This window comes from Salmo salar, chromosome ssa09, assembly GCF_905237065.1.
Source record: "Salmo salar chromosome ssa09, Ssal_v3.1, whole genome shotgun sequence".
Lineage (NCBI taxonomy): Eukaryota > Metazoa > Chordata > Actinopteri > Salmoniformes > Salmonidae > Salmo > Salmo salar.
Genome location: NC_059450.1, coordinates 19,516,359 through 19,537,500, shown reverse-complemented (window position 1 = coordinate 19,537,500; position 21,142 = coordinate 19,516,359). Strand labels below are relative to the sequence as shown.

The following is a 21,142-nucleotide window of genomic DNA, read 5'->3' as shown; positions in this document are numbered from 1 at the left end:
GTTTCAGGGTAGATTCAGGATCTGACATCATCACTCCTGAATATCCTCCAGCCCTGATCATGCTCTCTGCTCTTATGTGAGAACTGTCAGTGTCTTCATATTGACCAAAGCAAGACTATCTCTCTGAAACGTTTAAAGATGATACGAAAGCTGGGTGGAAATATAGTAAACGTGTAACACTCTCATGAGAAACGTGTTCATGTGGCTGGTATCAGGAGCTCGGTGCTCGCCGGCATGGTCCGCCCAGTTCGCCAGGCAGCTAGTCAGTTAGCCAGGGACTCAGCCAGCCAGCCAGTCAGTCAGTGGTCCGCTGGGCCGTCCGGGGGTTAAAGGCATGGCACCCCCAGCGCCCTGGTGTCTGTGATTATTTAAATCAACCAATAATATGGCATATGAAAGCAATTAGATATGCTCTCCACTCTCCCCTCCTAGTGCAGATTGCTGTTAAACCTTGATCCTCTCTGACCTGGGGGAAAAATACTAAGTCTACAAAAGAGCCCCAGACCCACCTCAAGCTGTCACTCATTTATTAGGAAAAATGGAAGACTTAAACACAATAAATGTAACATAAGGGCCCTCTTATTTGATCTCTACTGCAGGAAAAAAATGTTACAGTCTCGCCCGGGAGTCCTCGGGGTATTGGCAGGGAGCAGTGAGCGTGAATTCTCAGTGTTTGGTGAGGTCCACCTATGACTCCCATTTTTATCCTCCCCGCCAGCCGCCAGGAATAAATATTTATGCTGCACTATTATAAACCACCCTAAAGAAACCAAATGGTCTTAATTATATCAGATGACTTCCATTCACATCTTAATTGTGTCTAACACTGGCTGGTGCTAACACTGGATCACACCTCCGTGGACTTTGTAGAGAGTGTACTGCTGAAAGGAGAGATTAGCGGGGCTAGGGAGCATCATGATGACTCCTGTTTTGTCCTCCTCTTTGATGCCTTGGTAAGGTTCAGGGATGTCCAGGCTATATATTTCTCTCTCCATATCGCTCTTCCTCAGAGTGAGACTCTCCTAAGTAGCCAAGCAGATGTATGTATGTGCGTGTCTGGTCCGAGACGATGCACGGGAGCAGGTCAGGCTCCATGGCCTGGCGGCTGCCCTCTCCTCCATTCCACCGTGCAGAAACATGATCCTCATTTGATCTGCCTTCCTGTTTGGGCAGGAGGTGATGACCTCTCTCTAGGTCTCTTTCTGGGGATGGGGGGGGGGGGTGCTAGGATCCATCCCTTCTCTCCTGCACAAGGAGCAATGCTACTGTAGACTAATACCTGCATGTTTTTTCTCTAGTGTCTTCTGAGGCTTTCAGTTCTATGTGTCCACAGAGGTGCCTTTCTATCAGTCCACAGAGGTGCCTGTCCCTTTTTTTGTGTCCACAGAATTTCTTGTCCCTTTCTATGTGTCCACAAAGGTGCCTGCCCCTTTATATGTGTCCACAGAGGTGCCTGTCCCTTTCTATGTGTCCACAGAGGTGCCTGTCCCTTTCTATGTGTCCACAGAGGTGCCTGTTCTTTTCTGTGTCCACAAAGGTGCCTGTCCCTTTCTATGTGTCCACAGAGGTGCCTGTCCCTTTCTATGTGTCCAGATAGGTGCCTGTCCCTTTGGGGGCTACAGTACATGTAGATATTCCTGGAGAGTATCCTTAGTTCACCCAGTCCCAGGGATTTATGTGGGGACAGAGAGGGACCTTTCCTCCCATCAGGGCTAGCGGAGGCCACGGCCACGTAAAGCTCTCTTTAACTGCTGGGTAATTGGGGTGGACAGTGAGGCAGGGACGCTACTGAATGAAATAGTATCAAATAAAATAGAACAGTCAGAGCTCATTTGCTGCCCAGGGGAGTTTAGTGTTTCACAGAAGGCCTGTGAGGGGTTAGGCATTCATCACCATGGCAAATCAGACAGTGTCTTTACTTTAAATGCCCCTTAATGTCAGGTCGAGGCAAGGCCTTTACCCTGAAGCCTGTTTTACGACAGAGGCTCCGGTTGGAATTCCATGTGTGGAGTCGTTGGGGTAGAGTATCGCCACCTCTCCTCCCCACATAACAGTTAAATATAGTCTCCTCAGCTTGCTGAAAGAAAGGCGCAAGATGCAGGGAACATGCAGAGGGTAGAGAATGCATATTTTGTAAAAAAAAAGGGGTAGGTAATCTATTAAATTACTAGATTTAGAATTTAAGTCTATCAAATAACATTACCTGCATCATTTCTAATCCCCTCTCCCCTGGTTGGAGCACTTGGTGGAAAATATTACAATTAGTGAAAAGTTTGGACACACCTACTCATTCCAGGGTTTTTCTTTATTTTTTTACTATGTTCTACATTGTATAATAATAGTGAAGACATCAAACTAGGAAATAACACACATAGAATCATGTAGTAACCAAAAAATGTTAAACAAATCAAAATATATTTTATATTTGACATTCTTCAAAGAACCACCCTTTGCCTTGATGACAGCTTTACACACTCTTTGCATTCTCTCAACCAGCTTCATGATGAATGCTTTTCCAGCAGTCTTGAAGGAGTTCCCACACATGCTGAGCACTTGTTGGCTGCTTTTCCTTCACTCTGCAGTCCAACTCTTCCCAAACCATCTCCAATGGGTTGAGGTTGGGTGATTGTGGAGGCCAGGTCATCTGATGCAGCACTCCATAACTCTCCTTCTTGGTCAGATAGCCCTTACACAGCCTGGAGGTGTCCAGTATGGACAGTATGGACGCCTGGAGTCCAGTATGGAACGAACTGCATACGCCGGAGGAACCTCCCGTACCTCAGATTCCTGGAGCGGACCAGCAACCACCAGCCTGAGGAGAGACACATGAAACGAGGGGTTAATACGGTAATCGGGGGGAAGCTGTAGCCTGTAACACACCTCGTTTATTCTCCTCAGGACTTCGAATGGCCCCACAAACCGCGGACCCAGCTTCCGGCAGGGCAGGCGGAGGGGTAGGTTTCGGGTCGAGAACCAGACCCGGTCCCCCGGTGTTCGCACTGGGGTGGCGGTCTGCGCCAGCCTTCTGACGTCTCACGGCCCACTGAAGGTGCACATGAGCGGCGTCCCATGTCTCCTCTGAGCGCCTAAACCAGTCGTCCACCGTAGGAGCCTCGATCTGGCTCTGATCTGGCTCTGATGCCATGGCGCCAGAACCGGCTGGTACCCCAGTACGCACTGGAAGGGGGAGAGGTTAGTGGAGGAGTGGCGGAGCGAGTTTTGGGACATCTCTTCCCAGGGTATGAATGCCGCCCTCTCCCCCGGCCGGTCCTGGCAATAGGACCGCAGAAACCTACCCACATCCTGGTTCACTCTCTCCACCTGCCCGTTACTCTCGGGGTGAAAACTTGAGGTAAGGCTGACCGAGACCCCCAGACATTCCATGAATGCCCTCCAGACCCTTGACGTGAACTGGGGACCTCGATCAGATACTATGTCCTCAGGCATCCGAAGTGCCGGAAGACGTGTGTGAACAGAGCCTCCGCAGTCTGTAGGGCCGTAGGGAGACCGGGCAAAGGGAGGAGACGGCAGGACTTAGAAAACCGATCCACAACGATCAGGATCGTGCTGTTACCCTGTGAGGGAGGAAGATCCGTTAGGAAGTCCACCGACAGGTGCGACCGCGGCCGTTGTGGAACGGGTAAGGGTTGTAACTTCCCTCTGGGCAGGTGCTCATGTCCTTAGCCAAGGTGGGCCACCAGTACTAACCACTCAGACAGCGCAGATGACCAGAGGAGGGTGACGTGTGGGCCCAATAGATCAAACGGTCGCGGACAGCAGACGGAACGTACAGACGCCCAGCAGTACACTGGAGGGGAGTGGGCTCTGCACGTAATGCCCGCTCGATGTCCGTGTCCAGCTCCCACACTACAGGTGCCACCAGGCAAGAGGCCGGGAGTATGGGAGTGTGATCCATGGACCACTCCTCTGTGTCATTCAACCGGGACAGTGTGTCTGCCTTAGGGTCCTGGGAAACCTGGTCTGTAGAACAGGGTGAAGACAAAACGGGTAAAGAACATGGCCCACCTTGCCTGGCGAGGGTTCAGTCTCCTCGCCGCCCGGATGTACTCCAGATTGCGGTGGTCAGTCCAGATGAGAAAAGGGTGTCTAGCCCCCTCAAGCCAATGTCTCCACGCCTTCAAGGCCTTGATGACAGCCAACAACTCCCGGTCCCCCACGTCATAGTTTCGCTCCGCCGGGCTGAGCTTCTCCAAAAAGAAGGCACAGGGGTGGAGCTTTGGTGGCGTACCCGAGCGCTGAGAGAGCACAGCTCCTATCCCAGCCTCGGATGCGTCCACCTCCACTTTGAACGCCAAAGAGGGATCCGGATGCGCCAGCACGGGAGCCGAGGTAAACAGAGCCCTCAGGTGACCAAAAGCCGTGTCCGCCTCAGCTGACCACTGCAAAAGCACCGGTCCCCCCTTCAGCAGTGAGGTAATAGGAGCCGCCACCTGACCAAAGCCCCGGATAAACCTCCGGTAGTAGTTGGCAAACCCGAGAAACCGCTGCACTTCCTTTACCGTGGTGGGAGTCGGCCAATTACGCACGGCTGAAATGCGGTCACTCTCCATCTCCACCCCTGATGTGGAAATGCGATACCCTAGGAAGGAGACGGCTTGCTGGAAGAACAGGCGTTTTTCAGCCTTGACGTACAGGTCATGCTCCAACAGTCGTCCAAGTACCCTGCGCACCAAGGACACATGCTCGGCGCATGTAGCGGAGTATATCAGAATGTCATCGATATACACCACTACACCCTGCCCATGCAGGTCCTTGAACATCTCATCTACAAAGGATTGGAAGACTGATGGAGCATTCATCAACCCGTACGGAATGACGAGGCTTTCATAATGGCCTAATGTGGTACTAAACGCCGCCTTCCACTCGTCTCCCTCCTGGATACGCACCAGGTTGTACGCGCTCCTGAGATCCAATTTAGTGAAGAAGTGCGCCCTGTGCATTGACTCAATCGCCGTGGCGATAAGAGATAGCAGGTAACTGTACCTCACTGTGATTTGATTGAGACCTCTATAGTCAATGCTCGGGCGCAGATCTCCATCCTTCTTCTTCACAAAAAAGAAACTCGAGGAGGCAGGTGAAGTGGAGGGCCGAATGTACCCCTGCCCCAGAGATTCGGAGACATATGTTTCCATAGCCGCCGTCTCCTCTTGCGACAGGGGATACATGTGACTCCTGGGAAGTGCTGCGTCTACCAGGAGATTTATCACACAATCCCCCCATCGATGGGGTGGTAATTGAGTCGCCTTCTTTTTACAGAAGGCGAGAGCCAAATCAGCATATTCAGAGGGGATGCGCATGGTGGAGACCTGGTCTGGACTCTCAACCGTAGTAGCACCGACGGAAACCTCTAAACACCTCCCCGAGCACTTTCGTGACCACCCCGTGAGAGCCCTCTGTTGCCACGAAATAGTGGGGTCATGACAGGCCAACCAGGGTAAGCCCAGCACCACGGGAAACGCAGGAGAATCAATAAGGAAAAGACTGATTCTCTCCTTGTGACCCTGCTGCGTAACCATGCCCAGTGGAGCGGTGGCCTCCCTAATTAGCCCTGACCCTAATGATCATCTATCTAGGGCGTGTACAGGGAAGGGCATGTCCACAGGAACAATGGGGATCGCTAAACTATGGGCAAATGATCTGTCAATAAAATTCCCAGCTGCGCCTGAATCTATGAGCGCCTTATGCTGGGAATGCGGGGAAAAATCTGGAATATTAAGAAACAAAAATACGTGAGGAACAGGGGGATCTGGGTGAGCCTGGTGCCGACTCACCTGGGGTGACACGAGAGTGCCCTGCCTGCTGCCTAGACTCCCAGAGGAACCTCCCCAGCACCGACCGGCAGTGTGCCCTCTGCGGCCACAGACGGTGCATGGAACGGCCCCTCCTCTGGTCGCCCTAAGTGCAGCACCTCCCAGCTCCATGGGCGTTGCAGCGGTGGTGCTGGGGGATGGAACCAACAGACCCCGATCTGGACGTCCGCGGGTAGCCAGCAGGTTATCCAACCGGGTGGACATGTCCACCACCTGGTCAAAGGTGAGTGTGGTGTCCCTGCAGGCCAACTCCCTACGGACGTCCTCACGCGAACTACAACGGTAGTGATCGATCAGGGCCCTGTCGTTCCATCCTGCGCTGGCTGCCAGGGTCCGAAAGTCCAATGCAAACTCCTGTGCACTCCTTGTCTCCTGCCTAAGGTGAAAAAGCCGTTCACCCGCCGCTCTACCCTCAGGTGGGTGGTCAAAAACTGCCCGGAAGCGGCGGGTGAACTCCTCGATTGGTCCAACACCGCTTCTCCTTCCCTCCATACGGCGTTGGCCCACTCCAGGGCTTTCCCTGAGAGGCAGGAGACAAAGGCGGACATGCAGTCACGGCCCAAGGGAGCCGGGTGAATGGTTGCCAGGTAAAGCTCCAGCTGGAGTAGGAACCCCTGACATCCCGAAGCCGTCCCATCATACTCCCTCGGAAGAGCGAGCCAAATCCCACTGGGACCAGGTGAAGGAGGGGTGGGTAGTGGTGCCATTGGTGGTGTAGGCGGAGGCGCTGGAGGCACTCCTCTTCTCTCCAAGCAATCCATCGTCTGCAGGACGCGATCCATGGCGGTGCCATGGCGGTGCCGAGATGCTGCTGGACGTGCTCCTCAATCCCTAATACGGGGTTGTCTGCTCCTGCTGACTCCATATCCTCATGGGTGCGGGATTCTGTCATAATGGTGGGTGTAGCTGGTGTATGCAGTCAGGCGCAGGAGAGCAGAGAATTGGGAGCAACGTAACTTTACTCAGAATAATGAATGGTGCAAGGTAAAACACTACACTTGCCCAAACACAAATACACGAACATCAACTTTTACGCACGGGCAAAAAACAGCACCCGTCGAAATAACCAGTCACCAACATTACCGAACATGACATAAACAATCCCGCACAACACCATGGGGGAAACAGAGGGTTAAATACATGAACAATAATTAGGGGAATGAAAAACAGGTGTGTAGAAACAAAGACAAAACAAATGGAAAATGAAAAGTGGATCGGCGATGGCTAGTAGACCGGCGACGCCGACCGCCGAGCGCCGCCCGAACAAGGAGAGGAACCGACTTCGGCTGAAGTCGTGACAGTCTGAGTCCATTCAGCCAGTTGGTTTCTCAGTTAATCGTACAGACAGGAATAAATATCTCTCTGGGAAGAACAAGGTTGGGGGTGTATGTTTCATGATTAATTGCTCATGGTGTTGTGATAACATACAGGAACTCCAGTCCTTTTGTTCACCCGACCTGGAATACCTCACAATCAAATAACGACCGTATTACCTCCCAAGATAATTCTCTTCGGTTACAGTCACAGCTGTGTATATTCCCCTCAAGCCGATACCACGACGGCCCTCAAAGAACTTCACTGGACTTTATGCAAACTGGAAACCACATATCTTGAGGCCGCATTTATTGTAGCTGGGGATTTTAACAAAGCAAATTTGAAGAAAACATTACCAATGTTTTATCAACACATTGACTGTAATACTCGCGCTGCTAAAACACTCGACCACTGCTACTCCAACTTCCAGGATGCCTACAAGGCCCTCCCCCGCCCTCCCTTCGGCAAATCTGATCACGACTCGATTTTGCTCCTCCCTTCCTATAGGCAGAAACTCAAACAGGAAGTACCCATGCTAAGGGCTATTCAACGCTGGTCTGACCATTCGGAATCCACACTTCAAGATTGTTTTGGTCCCGCGGACTGGGATATGTTCCGGGTAGCCTCCGAGAACAACATAGACGAACATACTGAGACAGTGACTGAGTTTATCAGGAAGTGTATAGGAGATGTTGTACCCAATGTGACTATTAAAACCTACCCTATTCAGAAACCGTGGATAGATGCAAAACTTAAAGTGCAAAACTGATCGCATCTAACCATGGCAAGGTGACTGGGAATATGGATGAATACAAACAGTGTAGTTATTCCCTCCGTAAGGGAATCAAACAGGCAAAACGGCAGTTTAGAGTCAAAGTGGAGTCGCAATTCAACGGCTCAGACCCGAGATGTATGTGGCAGGGTCTACAGACAATCACGGACTATAAAGGGAAAAGCAGCCACATGGCGGACATCGACATCGTGTTTCACGCTAAACACCTTCTTTGCCCATTTTGAGGATAATACAGTGCCACCGATGCGGCCCGCTACCAAGAACTGTGGGCTCTCCTTCTCCGTGGCCGACGTGAGTAAGACATTTAAGCGTGTTAACCCTCGCAAGGCTGCCAGCCCAGACGGCATCCCAAGCTGCGTCCTCAGAACATGCGCAGACCAGCTGGCTGGAGTGTTTATGGACATATTCAATCTCTCCCTACCCTAGTCTGTTGTCCCCACATGCTTCAAGATGTCCACCATTGTTCCTGTACCCAAGAAAGCAAAGGTAACTGAACTAAATGACAATCGCCCATAGCACTCACTTCTGTCATCATGAAGTGCTTTGAGAGACTAGTAAAGGATCATACCTGTCACCCTAGACCCACTTCAATTTGCTTACCGCCCCAACAGACCCACAGACGATGCAATCGCCATCACACTGCACACTGCCCTATCCCATCTGGACAAGAGGAAAACCTATGTAAGAATGCTGTTCATTGACTATAGCTCAGCATTCAACACCATTGTACCCTTCAAGATCATCATTAAGCTTGAGTCCCTAGGTCTGAACCCCGTCCTGTGCAGCTGGGTCCTGGACTTCCTGACGGGCCGCCCCCAGGTGGTGAAGGTAGGAACAACACCTCCACTTCGCTGATCCTCAACACTGAGGTCCCTCAAGGATATGTGCTGTACTCCCTGTTCACCCATGACTGCGTGGCCGCACACGCCTCCAACTCAATCATCAAGTTTGCAGACGACACAACAGTAGTAGGCCTGATTTCCAACAATGACGAGACAGCCTACAGGGAGGAGGTGAGGGCCCTGGGTGCCAGGCAACTACACCTCCCACAACCACAGCGCAATCCAGAGGGTGGTGCGGTCTGCCCAATGCATAATCGGGGGCAAACTACCTGCCCTCCAGGACACCTACAGCACCCGTTGTCACAGGAAGGCCAAAAAGATCATCGAGGACAACAACCACCCGAGCCACTGCCTGCCTATCATCCAGAAGGCGGGGTCAGTACAGGTGCATCAAAGCTGGGACCGAGACTAAAAAACAGCTTCTATCTCAAGGCCATCAGACCGTTAAATAGCCATTACTAGCACTTTAGAGGCTGCTGCCCTATACATAGACTTGAAATCACTGGCCACTTTAATGATTGGAACACTAGTCACTTTAATAATGTTTACATATTTTGCATTACTCATCTCATATGTATATACTGTATTCTGTCCTATTCTACTGTATCTTAGTCTATGCTGCTCTGACATTGCTCATCCAAATATTTATATGTTCTTAATTCCATTCCTTTTCTTTAGATTGTGTGTATTGTTAGATATTACTTGTTAGATATCGCTGCACTGTTGGAACTAGAAACACTAGCAATTTGCTACACCCGCAATAACATTTGCTAAACATGTGTATGCCAGCAGCATACCACCCTGCATTCCACTGCTGGCTTGCTTCTGAAGCTAAGCAGGGTTGGTCCTGGTCAGTCCCTGGATGGGAGACCAGCTGGTGTTGGAGGGCCAGTAGGAGGCACTCTTTCCTCTTTCCTCTGGTCTAAAAAAGATCCCAATTCCCCAGGACAGTGATTGGGGACACTGTCCTGTATAGGGTGCTGTCTTTCGGATAGGACATTAAACGGGTGTCCAGACTCTCTGAGGTCATTAAAGATCCAATTGCACTTATTGTAAGACTAGTGGTGTTAACCCTGGTGTCCTGGCTAAATTCCCAACCTGGCCATCATGGCCATCTAATCATCCCCAGCTTACAATTGGCTCCTCTCCCCTGAAACTATTCCCTGGCTTGTTGCTGTAAATGAGAATGTGTTCTCAGTCAACTTACCTGGAAAAATAAAAAAGTATGTGACAAATACATTTGATTAGCTTGTGTTTCTTGGCCCAAGCAAGTTTCTTATTGGTGTCCTTTTAGTAGTGGTTTCTTTGCAGCAATTTTACCACAAAGACCTGATTCAAGCAGTCTTCTCTGAACAGTTGATGTTGAGATGTGTCTGTCACTTTAACTCTGTGAAGCATTTATTTGGGCTGCAATCTGAGGTGCAGTTAACTCTAATGAACTTATCCTCTGTAGCAGAGGTAACTCTGGGTCTTCCTTTCCTGTGGCGGTCCTCATGAGAAACAGTTTCATTTTAGCGCTTGATTGTTTTTGCGACTGCACTTGAAGAAACAGTCAAAGTTCTTGAAATTTTCCGGTTTGACTCACCTTCATGTCTTAAAATAATGATGAACTCTCATTTCTCTTTGCTTATTTGAGCTGTTCTTGCCATAATATGGACTTGGTATTTTACCAAATAGGGCTATCTTCTGTATACAACCCCTACCATGTCACAACACAACTGACTGGCTCAAACGCATTAAGAAGGAAAGAAATTCCAGGCCTCCCGAGTGGCAGTGCTAGCTGTGCCACAAGAGATTCTGTGTTCGAGTCCAGGCTCTGTCACAGCCGGCCGTGACCAGGAGACCCATGGGACGGGTCACAATTGGCCCAGCGTCGTCCGGGTTAGGGGAGGGTTTGGCCAGCAGGGATGTCCTTGTCCCATCGCGCACTAGCGACTCCTGTGGCAGGCCGGGTACAGTGCACGCTGACACGGTGGCCAGGTGTACAGTGTTTCCTCCGACACATTGGTGCAGCTGGCTTCCTTGATAAGTGGGCATTGTATCAAGAAGCAGTGCGGCTTGGTTGGGTTGTGTTTCGGAGGACGTATGGCTCTCGACCTTCGCCTCTCCCTAGTCCGTACAGGAGTTGCAGTGTTGAGACTGTAACTACCAACTGGATACCATGAAATTGAGGAGAAAAGAGGGAAAGAAATTCCACAAATTAACTTTTAACAAGGCACACCTGTTAATTGAAATGGATTCCAAGTGACTACCTCATGAAGCTGGTTGAGAGAATGCCAAGAGTGCACAAAGCTGTCGCCAAGGCAAGGGGTGGCTATTTGAAGAATCTAAAATATAAAATATGTTTTGATTTGTTTAACACTTTTTTGATTACTACATGATTCCATATGTGTTATTTCATAGTTTTGATATCTTCACTATTATTTTACAATGTAGAAAATAGAAACATCAAGAAAAACCCTTGAATGAGTAGGTGTGTCCAAACCTTTGACTGATACTGTATATATATTTTGTAACGTTACAGCCTTATTCTAAAATGTATTAAATACTTTTTTTCCTCAGCAGTCTACACACAATGCCCAATAATGACAAAGTGAAAACAGGTTTGTAGATTGTTTTGCAAATGTTTTAAAAATATAAAGGTGCTCAGGTTCATCCTGTTTCTATTAATCATCACAACATCATTGGAGTCCACATGTGGTAAATTGATTGGACACGATTTGGAAAGGAACAAACCAGTCTATATAAGTTCTCTGATCTGATTAAACCAAGATTGAACTCTTTGGCCTGAATGCCAAGCGTCACATCTGGAGGAAACCTGGCACTACCCCTACGATGAAGCATGGTGGTGGCAGCATCATGCTGTGGGGATGAGGCAAAGTTGAACGGAGCAAAGTACAGAGAGATCCTTGATGACAACCTGCTGCAGAGCGCTCAGGACCTCAGACTGGGGCGAAGGTTCACCTTCCGATAGAACAACGACACTAAACACACAGCCAAGACAACACAGGAGTGACTTCGGAACAAGTCTCTGAATTTCTTTGAGTGGCCTAGCCAGAGCCTGGACTTGAAGCTGATCGAACATCTCTGGAGAGACCTGAAAACCTGACAGAGCTTGAAAGGATATGCAGAGAGGAATGGGAGAAACTTCCCAAATTCAGGTGTGCCAAACTTGTAGCGTCATACCCAAGAAGACTCGAGGCTGTAATCGCTGCCAAAGGTGATTCAACAAAGTACTGAGTAAAGGGTCTGAATAGTCATGTCAATGTGATATTTCTGATTTTTATTTTTAGTACATTTGCAAAGATTTCTAAAAACCTGTTTTTGCTTTGTTATTATGGGGTATTGTGTGTAGATTTATGAGTATTCTTTTTTTTAAATCAATTTTAGAATGAGGCTGTAATGTAACAAAATGTGCAAAAAGTCAAGGGGTCTGAATACTTTACGAATGCACTGTCTATATACATTTTGTATGATTTCCTCAAACTATGACCTCGATAGCATTCCCTTACAGCAGAACAGAGCCCAGTGGTGGATTCTAGCTGACTCCCTGAACCTTGGAGAACCGTGTCTTACAACAAGTATTCGTTTCCAGGGTGTGTGTACACAGTATGTCAGCATTGCGTTCTCAGACAGGCTCTGTAGGAGTTGGGCCAGGGTTGGATTCTGGATTTGTCCAGGCTGATAGAGGTAGATTTATCTTAGAGGGAGGAGCGGTGTCTTACTATACCTTTACAATAAGCCTCCTGGCTGGCCCCATGTAGCCTGGGTTATAGCAGGGCTCTTGCCTGGATGGGAGGGAGGTGGAAGCTGGGAGCCTGACAGTGCACTGAGTTTGTATATAATTGTGGATTAGAGAAAGAATTGTGCTTTAGAGCTGATGGAAAATGATCCAGTGCCTGGCGTAAATAACACTGATTTGTCAGGCCAGATCACGGACAAGACTAACCTCTCTCTTCCGACGAGAAAATAGTTTCCAAAACAGTCATGCTATATGGGCAAAAACACTATGTAGTGTATGTAAATCTGTAGGAGTTTTTTAAATTGTCAGTGATGCTTAGAAATAAAGTGCATAGCAAAATCAACATGAATCTTTAATTGAAGTGAGTTTTAGCAGTAGAACATTGAGAACATAAACCTTTTCTATATGGCAGTCAAGTATGTAGCTCCAAGATTATCCAAGACAGTTTGTGTGTACAATGTTTTGTTTTCCAAACATCCCAGGGTCTACAGAATAATGTGGCATTGTCTTGATGTCCTAACATTTCCCTGTAGCTTTGGGCAAGCCATTGGTTAGTGTGGAGGAATTCATGGTTCATTCACTACATCAAAGTGACAAGCTTGACTAACCGCATTTGCCATGTCTCGAAGCAGAAGTCAGACTCTGTCTTTTCATGTTAGCCCCTTCCCCATACTACAGTACAGTAACATACCTTATATGATGCAATCCTCTGGCATACCAGCTAGCCCAGTGTCCCTACAGGCAGCATGTAGTGGGCGTGCTTCCTGTGTACAAACTCTGTAGACTTTATGTATCCATGCCTTACTACAGTATTAACAACAAGCAGTTTGTGTCTGGCAACCCTTGAGAATATGGCCATCAAATCATCCTGCCATCATATCTGTCTTATATCACCACTCTAAACCCAAATAAACCTGCATGGACATCACAGATGTTAAGGTTTTGAACTAGATCCCTTTACATGTATTTGGATACTGATAATATGTGTGGGCATTTCATGTATTGCTTACAGTTCATGATGAGTAATTCTCTAAATTAAGATACGTTTTTATCTTGATTTACACATAGATATCTGTCACTTTCCACAATAATGCTGAATCCACTGTCTGTATGTGGGCTGACCCTGGCTGGAAATGGTAGGGAGCTTGTGTCTGTCTCCCAGCATGCAGCATTGTCTCTGTGGTGGGAGACAGGTCCCCTGTGACCTGGTGACTGGACAGAAAGCCAGACAGGACAAACAACGCTGACGGTAGCAGTGCGGTCGGCTTCTGTCTGACCATGACGTGAACACAGAGTGTCAAACACAATCCTTAGAAACTGCTGGCTCTGCTATTTGATACTGTGCCTCAGCAGTTAACTGGTTAATACAGGTCACAGATATGAAAGCAACCCCCTTGTGGCAGTCTTTTGCGACAGAGTTTTTTCCTCTGAAAGAAGAGCCTCAAGTGAAGTCCCTGTCTTTCTCTCTCTCTCTCCTCCCTCCCTCACCCTCTCTGTCCCCTTCTCTCCCCCCTCTCTCTCTCTCTGCTGCTGTGCCCACAGGGAAACTGATATGGTTGTTTGGGCACAGAGAGCCCAGATGAACACTCACTGGCCAATTAGAGAACAGCATGGACATATTTACAGAACAGGCCCCTGGGAGCAGAGCGGGCTTCAGTTGGCCTGTTACACTGTAATACTACTGTTAAGCAGTAATACACACTGTTAAACTGTATTACTACTGTTAAACTGTAATACTACTGTTGCACTGTAATACTACTGTTACACTGTAATACTACTGTTACACTGTAATACTACTGTTACACTATAATACTACTGTTACACTGTAATACTACTGTTAAACGGTAATACACACTGTTAAACTGTAATACTACTGTTACACTGTAATACTACTGTTAAACTGTAATACTACTGTTAAACGGTAATACACACTGTTAAACTGTAATACTACTGTTAAACGGTAATACACACTGTTAAACTGTAATACTACTGTTACACTGTAATACTACTGTTAAACGGTAATACACACTGTTAAACTGTAATACTATTGTTATACTGTTAAACTGTATATCCCCAGGTGACTTCTGCATCACTCCCTCCTCCTCTGCCTCCTCCTCTTCCTTCTACTAACCCTCCGTGATTATGTATTGTCACTGTAAGACAATGTCCTAAACCAGAGGCCCACTGGGTTTTTATTTCACGCAGCTGCTGATGTTATTTGGGCTTCCTTCTTGTGGCCTACGCTGTCTGGACCACATTTTGGAGGGGAGCCGCCTCTAAATTGTAGTCTTGCTGTTTTGAACACCCTTTAACGTGCCCACTTGAGACAGGGGGATTTTAATGCGTGAGGGAGCTAATAGTTTTTTAAAAGTAGGATATTTTCAGTCGTGTTAGAGCTAGATCACCTGATCAGGTGTGTGTCATGGTTGTCCCTCTCAGCTGTGGATGATGTGATTGGAATAGTGTCTTTGCTTACTCAAGTAGTGTGCGGTAGTTCGAGTTCAGTCCCTCACCTTTCAAGAGCAACTTTTCCTCCGAACCTGGAAAAGGATAGTGGGTAACTGGGCATATTCACCTGTTCTTAATACAGCCCTCTTGATTGTTGTGGAAACCAGTGAACCAGTCTCAGACTCTGACCAAACAGTGTTCCTGTTGTGTTGTTAAGACATTAAGCGATGCAGTAATAACCAACGCAAGGTATTTACTGCACAGCTTTATGACTTACAGCTTTGAGGAAGTTATTTTGGCAGGCGGCTCTGTATATATCATCCCACGTTGATTGTTAGGAGGAAATGAAATAGTTTGGCTCGCGCTCCGTCAAGTCATCGGCCGTTTCCTTTGAGCCCGTGTGAGCTAGGTGGTTTGGCAGGACAACAAAGGCCCATCCAGAGCAAACAACAAACAAGGCTTCCACATTCAGCCGTCACCCACATGTACAGTTCCATTGGGGAAAGCCAGAACAGGACAGGGTGATCTACTGCCAGCATGTCAGCTCCCGAGTGGCGCAACGGTCTAAGGCACTGCATCTCAGCACTAGAGGTGTCACTACAGACCCTGGTTCGATCCCGGGCTTTATCACAGCCGGCCGTGATCGGAAGTCACATAGGGCGGTGCACAATTGGCCCAGCGGTGTCTGGGTTAGTGGAGGGTTTGACTGGGGTAAAATAAGAATTTGTTCTTAACTGACTTGCCTAGTTAAATAAATAAAAAATAAAATGTCCCATCTAGCTAGTGGGCCGTACACTCAATATTTTGGGTGGTTGGCCCAGTACCTGTGGCTACAACAGAGATGCCCCAGTATCTGTGGCTTCAACATATTATGTGTTATCTCCTCTAATATTTTCAGAGTAACAGATTCAACACCCTACTCCCATTCAAAAGTCTTTGGACAAAACTATATTTCCATCATTTGTCTATTGAATGTGTTGATGAAGATTTATAATACATTTCTTATTGTTGCCCCCAGAAAATGGTGTTAAAGTCCCCTTTAAAGACTATTACTTGGCTTTACTGATAATGAAACATGATCTCTGTTTCCATTTTGAATGCAGACCAAGCTCATTTAAAGTGATTGCCAGTTCTCTTTAATAGCCATCTGGTTGGGATGTTTTGGAGGAGATTCACACACTTCTTTTCCCTCAAATGTTTCCCCTCGGCAGGCTTTGGTTAACTAACTTAGGAAAGTGTTGGAAACGTGATACCCACTCTCACATGTCATTAATTAATGTGCTACATTTGCTGTTTGGGCACGCTAGTTATTGTTTTATACCTTAGCCCAATGATGAAGCTCCGACAATAAAAAACAAATGCCAATTTCACACAGTACACCATAGGACACAGTCTACTCTTTCTCACACTTTCTCTCCTCCACCCACCCCAGGCCAAACGCTTTTTTAATCCATTCCTGCTGAGAAATGTTCAATATTGAACGTTTCCTGCTTTCTCTCTCCCCCAGCGTGTGAAAAGGACGTGCAGAAGGTGTGTGCTAACTCCTCTGAGGAGAACCTCCAGCCCTTCAAGGAGAAAATGGAGGCCTTCGTCTTGACCGGTGAGTAAAACAAACCAGAACCGAAGAGAGGAGGAGACAAGGCCCCATGTGTTGACTACCAGGGGGTGCTATGTGTTGTTTTAGTAGATGTTTCTCCAGCAGACTCAGGGGGTTGAAAACATTGCGTGTCACCTAATACAGGCAGCCAGGCCGCGCAGCGAAGGCTGTTTGATCCCCAGTGAGAGAGCTAATAAAGCCAGGGGCCAGAGAGGCTACATTAGTTCTGGCCTGATTGGGTGTTTAGATGTGTTTACTCTCCCCTTGGCCTCCACAGGCCACTTCTTCTCTACCGATTGTAATGACAGCTCTTGGAAATGAGGATCCTTGAATGTTTGATATCACTCACTGCACCTGAGGCAAGCAGAGGCCTGTGTCAGAGCCCATCCGCTGGACTGAGTGATGAGACGACCTTGCCCCTCCTCCTCCCTCCAAACCATGCTCTGTGACACACTCCCAAGTTCTACCAGTAGATAGTGATGATATATTCACTCCCTCTGTCATGTCTCTAAGCCAGCCTGTCACTTCTCTGAATGGAGAATGAACCCACTGTTCTCCAGAGATGAAACATTCTCCACATAGATGATTTATTGCTGAGGAGAATGTCAAGTAAAGAAACCAAACTCAGAGAGAAACTAGAGGTCCTGTTTTCCTTCCTCCAAAACACTGAGAGGAACCATTAAAGCCCAAAGCTGTAATTTATCTTTTCTATATATTTTTTGTGCCCTGTCCGGCGGTTAGTTGGGTGATGGTGGAGCCCAGGCCCAGCATCAGTTAGAGGGGGCTGCCCTTCTGACAGCACAGGGACAGGAGTCTAAAGCCTAACCCTGCAGAGAGGATCACATTGCCCTTAACATGCTGCCTGTACTCATGACTGCTATAAAGCTGGCAGGACATCCCTGGCTGAGGCCTCGTAAAGGCTGGCTGTACTCAGTGGGACATTTTGGGGACCACCGTGGCAGCCAGGGACACACTACACCGAGACAGAGACACTCTGATCCCCCTCCACCTCTCCCCCTACACTAGGCATCTTGACCCCGGAGCCTTCCCTCCCCACAGCCCCCTCCAGTGCCCTGCAAAGCCAGTCCGTCAGCTAGTAAAGCTGCTTCCATAGAAAGCATAAAGCTTATCTACTTCCATCATGCAGAAATGGGCTCCTGTAAGGTTTCTGTGGTATGCAGCATGAGGAAGCACAGATGTCATAGTGTTCCAATAGAGAAAGTGACATCCATCTCGGAGTGTTCCTCCGTTGGCCAAGAGGTTCAACTGTGATTACTATTGATCATGGGAATGTGAAAGGGAGAGGAAAGGAGTTTACAGAGACGCGCTGTAATCCCTGATTTACTGGAAATGACTGTGTAAATATTCCCAGGAGTTATTGTTCACATAGCAGCAACACATCCGCTCCTAACATGCATTACAATGTGGCATGCAGACAGAGGGAGAGATGCCTTGTCAGGCTTATACAGAGCAGGTACCAGGCTCGTGTCACTAAAGCAACATAATGCACACAGAACCTCTTCCTCATTTGAATGAGTGCCTACTAGGACTCTGCATTTTGTCCCAAACAGTATGTAGTGGTGCTTCTGGCAATGTTCTCATATTATTGGATACAGTTCATTGGCTTTAAACGATCAAGCTATCATCACTCTCGCTGTGGGTAAACATCAACCAAACAGACTGCAACTCAAGCATCTTGGCAAGCCAACAACCACCTGCATGCAATTTCGCCACCTTCACCAATGTTACACAGGCAAGGCGAGGGCCTTCCCACATTTCTGCATACCACAAAGAGCCACAAAGAGCAGGCTATTAACAAAAACACTGCCTCAGGTCTATGGCCCTCTATAGGTCTGGTAGGGCATCGGAGTTGGCTTAAAGGGAAGCCACCTCTCTCTCCCTTGCCAACATCTTCAACAAACTCTTATCTCTCCAAAGTACTAGTGACAGACAAAAGTGTCACAAGGCGATCTACGTTTTTCTCCATTGAAGAGCAAATTTCACACATTACTTGCGGCAGACAGAGAATATTGGGAAACAATAGGGTCTTTCTATAAAATATGTAAATGAGTTGTCTCACAGAGAGATTGCATCCACATGTCGGGAGGTAGAGAGTGAGAACTGAGGCAGGGAAGTGTTTTCAGCATAGAGATGTTTCGAGTACTGTATTCATTGCGAACAGTGTCTGCCTTGGTATCCTTGTCTCCTAGTTACATATTGCAAACGGAAATGTATTATAGACTGTTTATTCCCTTTAACATTCCAGTGTCTCAAACATGTAGTCTTGGTCAATATCACAGAATATTTGAAAGGTCTTTAAACCATTGTCGTTGCCACTGGCTACAAAATGGTATTGGTTTACAAAAAAACATCTTGAACGTAAACTTTCCAGTGGGAAACTTATAATCCGTTCTTAATAAACAGAGCTCCTCCAGCAATTGCACTTACTTGTGAAGCGGCAAGGTATAGTGCCAGAGACATGTCCATTCCATTATTCATCTCCTGGGGATGGTTCCATGACTTCAATACACAGAACAAAGCAACAGTTATCACACAAAAGGGTTGGGAAGGCTCTCAGGATATTTCATTGACCATGGAAACAATATTAGTGTTGTCCAGGCGTGCGTGCGTGCTGGTGTGCTTGTGGTACCAATGTCGTCATTGGTATTGATGGACAGCTATAACCATAACCAAGCATGTGTAGGAAGGGAGCCAGTATGAATTATCTCATACATACTGTATACTTTTTTAATGGAGGAGGGACAGTCTGTTTGTCATAGTGCACTCCATGCTTGCTCCTGTGCGAGGCAGGGGAGCAGAGCAGCTCATGTGACCGTGTCTGTGGAGCGCTGACCCAGAACTGCCTGGGAGGCTGTGTGGAGGCTGTGTGGAGGCTGTGGGGGCCGGCAGGCTGCTCCCTCTCAGCAGGGCCCACAGCTGAACCCCAATGCCCTAGGCCCTGCCTCGCAAACCTGCTTGTGATCTCACAACACTCCTACAACGCTCCGACAACGCTCCTACAGCTCCAACTCATTGAGCCTTTGTCTTGTAAGGCATTACTCAGCCATTACCCGTGACCACCTCTGCTTCCTTTCTGTACATACAGTACTGCTCCCCCTCTCATTATATATTTTTTGGTAGAATGCTGAAATGTTGAGTCCCTAACTTTCAGCAGCACTCAGTTAGCCTATTTATGCAATGCTTCAGCAGTTTGGGATCAAGTATTTTCCCTTTCCTTCAGAACTGTTTATTAGCGTTGAAATAATGTTTTGTTAGTTTCTACAAAAACAATGAACCAAACCCACCTTTCTGTTTTCACTTTAATAGAAACTCTTTGAATCCTTCAGGGACATTTTGAGTAGTGAATACACACCATGACTAATTTAAAACAAATTTTCCCACTTGAATCTTTAGTTCTGTCATGTTTTATTTGTCTAGTGTTCTATGGCCTTTTATGTGTTGTTCAATAAGCTCTCTTTGTTGTCAATCAATCAGAACCCAGTTACTAATATTCAACTCAAATAACTATGTGTTGAGTGGAAAGTGTCTGTTTAACATGGCATGCCATGTAGTCCTTTAATGGCTGAGTTCTCCTCCTGGGTTGGACTCACTCTGTGAGGTGTTTTCCTTTATGTTTACTGCTGAGACGTATTTTACTCAACATATAATAAATGCCATACAAAAACAGAGCCCACAATAGCGGACCTAGCTACATAGAAACAATCACTCACAAACAAACATTGGGGAACAGAGGGTTAAATAATGAACAGGTAATTGAGGGATTGAAACCAGGTGTGTAAGACAAAGACAAAACAAATGGAAAATGAAAATTGGATCGGCGATGGCTAGAAGGCCGGTGACGTCGACCGCCGAACGCCGCCCGAACAAGGAGAGGGACCGACTTCGGCGGAAGTCGTGACAAGGACAACAATATGAAAACCAGCACAGCTTAACAAAGTTCAAAGATTAGGGCTGGCAAGGAGCAAGGTATATTTATCGTTTCTGAGAACAAGAGATTTATCGACACACACACAGAAACTTTCACACGTACACGTTACAGCTCCTTTTGATGTTTGATTGAGTATGTATGGAAATGGCATACACACATCAAAACATTTTTATAGCACGGAGCTGTAGTCACTGATGCAGTAAAGATTGTGTATTTTTTCCCAGAGAGGTTCCAGGTCCTTAACACAGCTTATATATGTAGTTTCCTAGCACTTTGTTATCAGACTGCTTGGTAAACCAGTGGTTTGGAAAAGTGTGTCAGAGTTTTAAAGGCCTAATTTATTGTCCTTCTCAGCATGAGCGTCTCATAACTTTCTAGTTAGCCACAACTGGTTTCATGTTTACACAGGGAGCGGAGGAAGAGAAACTTCACACATCCTCTTTCTTTCTCTCTCTCGCTCTCTCTCTGTGGGCCGCTCTCTCTCAGAGCGCCGGCCGGCCTGGTGCCACCTCTACACAGAGCCGCACCAGAGAGGACCTCAGGCGCCAGCCTGAACCCCCCGCTGGGCCTAACGCCATTGGTCATGGCTCTCCCCCCTCCTCCCCAATCCCAGCCATGGCCACCCC

General features: G+C 47.5%; 1 protein-coding gene across 3 annotated transcripts in view; it reads left to right on the top strand.

Moving 5' to 3' along the window:
- Positions 1-21,142, top strand: part of LOC106610840 (formin) — a 104,516-nt gene that overhangs the window by 56,271 nt on the left and 27,103 nt on the right. For all 3 annotated transcript variants that reach the window (XM_014210460.2, XM_014210459.2, XM_014210458.2), the window contains one exon: positions 16,478-16,570. In XM_014210460.2, the coding sequence (XP_014065935.2) occupies positions 16,478-16,570 (93 nt within the window). The remainder of the gene's footprint in view (positions 1-16,477; positions 16,571-21,142) is intronic.